General features: G+C 43.0%; 1 protein-coding gene across 1 annotated transcript; it reads right to left on the bottom strand.

Annotated features, from left to right (window-relative positions):
* Positions 1–7,971: 7,971 nt before the first annotated feature.
* LOC107287202 (trafficking protein particle complex subunit 2-like protein) lies at positions 7,972–8,484 on the bottom strand. Its single transcript, XM_015815683.2, has one exon. It carries the CDS (start codon positions 8,482–8,484, stop codon positions 8,065–8,067), a length of 420 nt encoding a protein of 139 aa, XP_015671169.1. The 3' UTR covers positions 7,972–8,064.
* Between the last annotated feature and the right edge of the window lie 214 nt (positions 8,485–8,698).

Raw genomic sequence — 8,698 nt, forward strand, 5'->3', positions numbered from 1 at the left:
AGTGTCCCTCAGCCTATCTATCTAAAATAATCTAGAAGTTCTGTTTACTCCTACGGATCTGCTGTGCTGTTTACGTCTTTTAAGGCATCTTATTTTGTTATCATCAACTCACAGTGTGGTTGTCAAACCTGATTTATCAGAGTCCTGTTCTGTGTGACCTTTAAAGTACAGCATGTTACAGCAGCAAAATCTCTCTCTTTCCCCCCCCCCACTAACATCAAATGAATCAGTTGACACAGCCATGCCCTTCTGAATTTATCAGGCAATCATGTAGCTATGAACACCTCACCGTTTACATTTCAGACATACAGTATATAACAGTGGTGGCGAACCTAGGGCACGGGTGCCAGAGGCGGCACTCAAGCCCTCTCTGTGGGCATGCGCGCCATCGCCCCAGTCCTAGGCCTTCAGCTGGGTTTTATAAAACCTTTTCGCTTTAGGCCTCCACCGCCGTGTGCAAAAATAAAAACGTTTCAATCGATCAGTCAATTTTAACTTCTCGCGGGAAAAAACAGATCTTGCAAAGTTGGAATTGATTGATTGAACTTTTTAGTCCCACCCAGTCTGCCGTTACCACCGCAGCCACGGCCAGCCAATGGGCCACAGTCACCCAATGGGCCACGCCCACCCAATGAGCCACACCCACCCGGCACCCGACAATGTATAAGTGGGTTTTGGGTTGCAGTTTGGGCACTCGGTCTCTAAAAGGTTCGCCATCACTGGTATATAAGATCATGCCTTTCTTCAGTGGGCAGAAAACTAAACCTGCATGAAATTTGATAACTCTGTTGTTGCTTCTGTCTTGCTTTTGGATCCCATGTCTTCTGGATTATGGATGTCCTGTACTTATTGGAGCAGCTGGTTCCCAACATGCCCCAAAATCTCCTTGGCACCCTTGAAAATAACAAGAAACAGTAAGTTGAGGGGTCCTTGGTGCTCTCTGAGCTTGGTTGTTTTCTTGCATACGGTCCATTACTGAAACTAGATAACTTCATCCGTGCTAGATGATGTTACTTAGTCTGGGTAATGAAACGTCTGCAAGAAAACAGCCATGCTTGGAGATTAAGCAGTGGGGTACCACAAGGTTCCATCTTAGGCCCAGTACTCTTCAGTGTCTTCATCAATGACCTAGATGAGAGAATTGAAGGGGAACTCATGAAATTTGCAGATGACACCAAACTGACAGGAGTAGCCAACACCCCAGAATGCAAACTCAGGATCCAAAAAGATCTTGACAAACTTGAACAATGGGCCCTACCCAACAAAATGAGTTTCAGTGTGGAGAAAAGCAAAGTCTTACATTTAGGCAGGAAAAACCAAAGGCACAAATACAGATTGGGCGAGACCTGGCTTAAAAACAGCAACTGTGAGAGGGACCTTGGAGTCCTAGTGGATGATCACTTGACTATGAGCCGGCAGTGTGCATCAGCAGCCAAAAAAGCTAATACAGAAGCATAGAATCAAGATCACGCGAAGTATTATTACCGCTTTATAAAACCCTAGTAAGACCACACCTGGAATACTGCAGCCAATTTTGGACACCGTATCACAAAAAAGATGTTGAGAGTTTGGAAAAATTTTAGAGAAGAGCAACTAAGATGATCAAAGGTCTGGAGACTAAAACATACAAAGAACGGCTGCGGGATTTGGGTTTGGCTAGTCTAAAGAAAAGAAGAAATAGGGGAGACATGATAGCAGTGCTCCAGTATTTGAGGGGCTGCCACACAGAAGAGGGGGTCACATTATTCTCCAAAGCACCAGAGGGAAGGACAAGAAACAATGGCTGGAAACTGATCAAAGAGAGAAGCAACCTGGAATTAAGGAGAAACTTCCTGACAGTGAGGACAATCAACCAGTGGAACAGCTTACCCCCAGAAATCGTGGGCGCTCCATCACTGGAGATTTTCAAGATGAGACTGGACAATCACCTGTCTGAGATGGTATAGGTTCTCCTGCTTGAGCAAGGGACTGGACTAGAAGACCTCCAAGGTCCCTTCCAGCTCCATCCTATCCTATCCTATCCTATCCTATCCTATCCTATCCTATCCTAAGCACCAAGGACTTCTCATTTCAACCCTGAGCTATAAATGTTCTCTTTTATTGGGAACAGTAGGTTTTTAAGACTTGCTTTAAATTTGGCAGTGATCTGATTGCATTGATTATTGTGGTATTACTATGGTTTGTTGCACAGCCAGATGATTAGACTGGATTTGGCATTTTTATCCACTTGTCGAATCCTGCCCCAGGGACCTGGAATAGGCAGATGTTGCTGGATGATGTTAAAGGCGTCATCACCAGCGGCGAGCTGTTCCGAGTAAAGCTGTTATTTGCAATCAACCGATGCTGATTTTGTCAATGACAAGGGTGCTCAGGTGGGGCTCCAGATGTTTTGGGATTGCACTCAAGGCGCCCATCACTGTTGGTATTATATTTGCTTCTTTTTGCCATAGGCATTTTACTTCTCTCTGCAAGTCTGATGGACTTCAGAAGGTACAACTATGCCAGTGGTGGAAGGAACCTGGTGATTAGTCCGCCACCATCACTGATCTGATGCCCTCTTCAGACCGAGTTTATCATGCCAGCTGCCGCCTTTGAAACCACATCAAAGCAGAGCCTCGCCTAATGTTTGTCATCTGTGTTTTTCAGCGCCTGCTAAAGAACACTGTGTACTTCTTATTTCTTACGTCATCTCCTCTTCGCAGGGGCAAAAGGGCTTAAGGAATAAACAAAAAGTCAATAACCTGGGGAAGGGGGTTGTCTTCTGAATTGATCCTCATTTTCTCCACCATTATATGGCCCTTCCTCACTCTTGCAGTGAGGGTTCTCTGCCTTTCTTCAGTTGACAGAAAACTAAACTTGCGCGAAACATGATAACTCTGTTATCAAGGGAACATCATTAGAACAAGGGATGTATACCATTTAACCCAGTAGAATTAAGGATAACCTAAGGCTGTCTCTGACCATAGAAAGTGTGCAGAGAAGAGCAACAAAGATGATAAGGGGTCTGGAGGCTTAATAATATGGAGAACGGTTGAGGGAACTAGGTATATCTAGTTTAACAAAGAGAAAGATAGCTGTCTTCCAGTAATGGAGGGACCATCACAGAGAAGAAGAGATTGACTTATTCTCCACGCATCAGAGGAAAGAATAGAATAGAATAGAATAGAATAGAGTAGAGTAGAGTAGAGTAGAGTAGAGTAGAGTAGAGTAGAGTAGAGTAGAGTAGAGTAGAGTAGAGTAGAGTAGAGTAGAGTAGAGTAGAATAGAATAGAATCTGGAAGGGACTTTGGAGGTCTTCTAATCCAGCCCCCCACTTGAGCAGGAGAACCTATACAATCTCAGACAAGTGATTGTCTAGTCTCTTCTTAAAAATCTCCAGTGATGGAGCACCCACGATTTCTGGAGGCAAGCTGTTCCACTGGTTGATTGTCCTCACTGTTAGGACGTTTCTCCTTAATTCCAGGTTGCTTCTCTCTTTGGTCAGTTTCCAACAATTGTTTCTTGTCCTGCCCTCTGGTGCTTTGGAGAATAATGTGACCCCCTCTTCTTTGTGGCAGCCCCTCAAATACTGGAACACTGCTATCATGTCTCCCTTATTTCTTCTTTTCTTTAGACTAGCCAAACCCAAGTCCTGCAGCCGTTCTTCGTATGTTTTAGTCTCCAGGCCTTTGATCATCTTAGTTGCTCTTCTCTGAATTTTTTCCAAACTCTCAACATCTTTTTTGTAGTATGGTGACCAAAATTGGTTGCAGTATTCCAGGTCTGATCTTACTAGGGTTTTATAAAGTGGTAATAATACTTCGCATGATCTAGATCGAGCCTAGAAGTAAGGAGAAATTGTCTGACGATGAATCAATTGAATACTTGTCTCCCAGAGTTCTGAATGCTCCATTACTGGAGGTTTTCAAGAATAGACTGGGCAACCATTTGACTGGGATGGTATACATTCACCTCCCTTGAGCAGGAGTTGGACTAGAAGACCTCTGAGGTCCTTCCAGCCCCGTGATTCTATGTTCTATGTTCACTCCTGGACTGAGGAGGAAAAGGGGGCAAGGTCATGGGCACAAAGCAGGAAAAGCTCACATTAGGAGACCCTAAGAAAGACTCGACTTACGCGAACCCTTAAACTCACTCTTCACTTGTGCTCATTGGACAAAGCAGAAGCTCAAGTCTAAAAATCATTGTCACCACGGTCTATCTGAATTTGCCAGTTTTAATGGTGCAAGGAAAACCAATCCCTTCTCTCTTTCTCTTCCCAAGCATGCTTTCTGTCCCAGTTGAACACTGCCAAGAAATCTGAATGTAGACTTCTGTCCAAGTATGGTTGCCTCCCAGTTGAGTCTCTTGTCGCTAATTTAGTCCTCTCTAAAGCATCAGAATAACAAAGTTGGAAGGGACGTTGGAGGTCTTCTAGTCCAACCCCCTGCTCAAACAGGAAGCCTTATACCATTTCACAAAAATGGTTGTCCAATCTCTTCCTAAAAATCTCCAGTGTTGAAGCACCCACAATCTCTGGAAACAACTTGTTCTACTGATCGATTGTTCTGTCAGGATTTTTTCCCCTAGTTCTAGGTTGGATCTATCTTTAATGATCTTCCATCCGTTGCTTCCTATCCTGCCGGTAAGTGCTTTGGAGAAACAGGTGACCCCCCTCTTCCTTGTGGCAGCCCCTCAGATATCGGAAGACTGCTATCATGTCACTCCCAGTCCTTCTTTTCTCTAGGCTAGACATACCCAATTCCTGCAACCGTTCTTCACGTGTTTTAGCCTCCAGGCCTCTTTGTTGCTCTTCTCTGCACTTTGTTGCTCTTCTCTGCACTTTCTAGAGTGTCAGCATCTTTTTTATTATCATGGTGACCAAAACTGGATGCAGTATTTCAAGTGTGGAGTTACCAAGACATTTACAGTATAAAGTGGTATTAACTCATATTTTTTCCACTTTCGGTGAGCGTGTTAAACTGTCAACAATTGCTAGATGCGGGGGAAGGACAGGTCTCCCCACCCAACTTGTGTCACCAGGAAGCTGCCTGAGGAATTACTTTCAAGGAGAAATGTGTTGTTGTCTTCATCAGAGAGACAAGAATGTGTGCCTGCAGACACTCAGCAGAAGTGTGAGGAGGATTTGCATGTGGAAACATTTCTGAACAGACTTTCCCAATAGTGCAGAAATACTTCCTGATAGGGGTTCCTGGAAGGAGCTCTGGTGAAGACATCCATGTCACGAAATGTTTGGGGCTGAAGTATTTCAAAGGGGCATTGGGTGCATCTGTTAGACCTTCTCTAAAATGTATTACCATCTTGTACATGTAGCTAACATCATCAGTGCTAGGCAAAAAGACCAAAACAGCTGCTCACTAGCAATCAACACTCAGATAAGCATCGGTTAACACCAAGATTAATACTGGACCAACAGCCAAGCAGTAAACAATGCCCCATTCAAGGAAGTACCAACTCAGAGAATCAAATAATTTCTCATCTGAGGTTAACCTCAGATGAGAAATTAATTAAGAAAATGTATAATTTTTTGTTACATTTTGGAAATGGAAAGCGAACAAGTGAAAGAAACAATGATAAGATGGGCAAAATTTTTTGGCTATAATATAGAACTAGAAAAATGGCAAATGTTATGGGAGAGAAACTACAAACTAACAATGTCAACTTCATATAAAGAAAACTTGTATAAAATGTTTCATAGATGGCACCTGCCACCAGCAAGATTAGCAAAAATGTTTAAAAATATGTCAGATAGATGTTGGAAATGTAAACATAATATAGGCACGTACTACCACATTTGGTGGACATGTGGCAAGGCTAAGGCTTATTGGAGAAAGATACATATGTGGTTAGAAAAAATGTTGGGTGAACAAGTTGATTTTATACCTGAACTTTTTTTATTAGGTATAATGTCTGAAAAGATTAATAAGCAGAGTCTTTATTTAATCTTACACATCACCACAGCAGCGAGAATAATTTTCACACAATACCGGAAGAATGAAGGATTGCCATCAGAAGAAGAAATAATCAGGAAAATACTGGAATGTGCAGAGATGGACAGATTAACTATGAGACTGAAAGATAAAGAAGACACAGACTGCTATCAAATTTGGGACTTAATAATAATAATAATAATGATAAAGTTGGAAGGGACCTTGGAGGTCATCTAGTCCAACCCCCTGCTCAGGCAGGAAACCCTATACCATTTCGGACAAATGGCTGTCCAGTTTCTTCTTAAAAACTTCCAGTGCTGGTGCATTCACCGCTTCTGGAGGCAGGTTGTTCCACTGGTTAATTGTTCTAACTGTCAGGAAGTTTCTCCTTAGTTCTAGGTTGCTTCTCTCCTTGATTAGTTTCCATCCATTGCTTCTTCTCCTGCCTTCAGGCGCTTTGGAGAATAGCTTGACTCCCTCTTCTTTGTGGCAGCCCCTGAGATATTGGAACACTGCTATCATGTCCCCCCTCGTCCTTCTCTTCGTTAAACTACACATACCCAATTCCAGCAACTGTTCCTTGTATGTTTTAGCCTCCAGTCCCCTAATCATCTTTGTTGCTCTTCTCTGTACTCTTTCTAGAGTCTCAACATCTTTTTTACATCGTGGTGACCAAAACTGGATGCAGTATTCCAAGTGTGGCCTTACCAAGGCATTATAAAGTGGTATTAATACTTCACGTGATCTTGATTCTATCCCTCTGTTAATGCAGCCTAGCACTGTGTTGGCTTTTTTGGCAGCTGCAGCACACTGCTGGCTCATATTTAAATGATTGTCTACTAGGACTCCGAGATCCCTCTCACAGTTACTACTATTGAGCAAGGTACCCCCTATACTATACCTGTACATTTGGTTTTTCTTGCCTAAATGTAGAATCTTACTTTTTTCACCATTGAATTTCATTTTGTTAGATAGCGCCCAGTGTTCAAGTCTGTCCAGGTCCTCCTGTATCCTAAGCCTGTCTTCTGGAGTGTTGGCTATTCCTGCCAGCTTGGTGTCCTGCAAATTTGATGAGTTCCCCATCTATCCCCTCGTCCAGATCGTTGTTGAAGATGTTGACGAGCAATGGGCCCAGAACAGAGCGCTGGGGCACCCCACTACACACTTCCCTCCATGTAGATGCGGTTCCACTGAGGACCACACGCTGAGTACGGCCAGTCAGCCAGCTACGGATCCATCTGGTGGTGATGCTGTCTAACCCGCATTTTTCTATCTTCTCAAGTAGTAGGTTGTGGTCTACTTTGTCAAATGAAGTCCAAGTAAATTACTGAAGTCCAAGTAAATTATATCCACAGCATTCCTCTGGTCCACTAATTTTGTCACTTGGTCAAAGAATGCAATAAGATTTGTCTGGCATGATCTGTTTTTGACAAACCCGTGTTGGCTTTTAGTAATGACTTTGTTTGCCTGTAGGTGTTCGCTGATTCATTGTTTATCTTTTCCAGAATCTTCCCAGGTATTGAGGTCAGGCTGATAGGTCTGTAATTTCCTGGGTCCTTTTTTCCCCCTTTTTTGAAGATGGGAACTACATCAGATCTTTTCCAGTCCTCTGGTAGTTCCCCAGTGCTCCAGGATCTTTGAAAAATATAGTTCAGTGGTTCTGAGATCACATCTGCCAGTTCCTTAAGAACCTTGGGGTGTAATCCATCTGGTCCTAGTGATTTGAACTTGTCTAGGCTAGACAGGTGTTCACTTACCATTTTCTTGCCTATCTTAATTTCGTTTTTTATGGCACTGTTTTTGATAGGTTGGTCTGTTTCCTCTAACCAACTTATTTTATTGTTGGTTAGAGGAAAGAATGAAGGATTAGGAATTGAATATGTATTAGTATAGCTAATCCCAGACAGCTTGTTGATTGGAAAAATTAACATATGTTTATGGAAAAAAACCCCAATAAAATCTTTATAAAAAAAAAACAAATAACAACAGCCTAATCAAAGAACCACCAAAACACTTCCTTTTTTTTTTTTTTTTTTTTTTTTTGAGTAAAGGAGTTTATTTTAAGGACAGAAGAACATCAAACAGTGCAGGGTGTAGGTTTTTTCAGTCTAAGGAGCTGGTAGAAGAGGCAGGACTTTCAGCAAATTTGAACCATCATGGACATCACCGTGTTATCAAAGGCCCTGGATTGGATTTGGTCTCCAGGATTGTAAAAGGAGTTACACATGACATCTGTATAAGAATTATGCAATTTCCTGAACATACTGCGGATTTCATTGTCTCGGAGTGCTGTGTTGGAAGAATCCACCACCATCACAAACTTGACTTTGGAATTGGTCACATAGCCATAGACTTTGTAGTCTACAGTGGGGTAGAGGAGGTCGAGATAGAGTTCCCGCTCGTCCACCAGCGCCTTCCCCAGCACCGAGACCTTCTCGTCCACCATGTCCAGCGAGGTGTGGACTGTGTAGTAGAACTTCAGCGCGTTCTCGGTGGGGAGGCTCTTGATGTAGAGCGGGTAGTTCTCCTTGGCGATCACCGCAATGCACACCACCATCTCGGCTCCGGGCAGGCGAGCTTCCTCTCTCCACCAAGAACACTTCCACCAATGCTGACAGGGAAAGCTACTATATATAAACAGAGAAGAAACCCCACACCCTTCTAGCCCTGATGAAGTTGCCTAGTTGGGTTATGAAACGTCTGCAAGAAAACAAGTAAAAACCCAGAGGCCACCAAGGATTCCACAATTCAACCCGGAGCTATAAATATTG

Source organism: Protobothrops mucrosquamatus, unplaced genomic scaffold, assembly GCF_001527695.2.
Source record: "Protobothrops mucrosquamatus isolate PMUCROS unplaced genomic scaffold, P.Mucros_1.0 scaffold_103, whole genome shotgun sequence".
Taxonomy (NCBI): Eukaryota; Metazoa; Chordata; class Lepidosauria; order Squamata; family Viperidae; genus Protobothrops; species Protobothrops mucrosquamatus.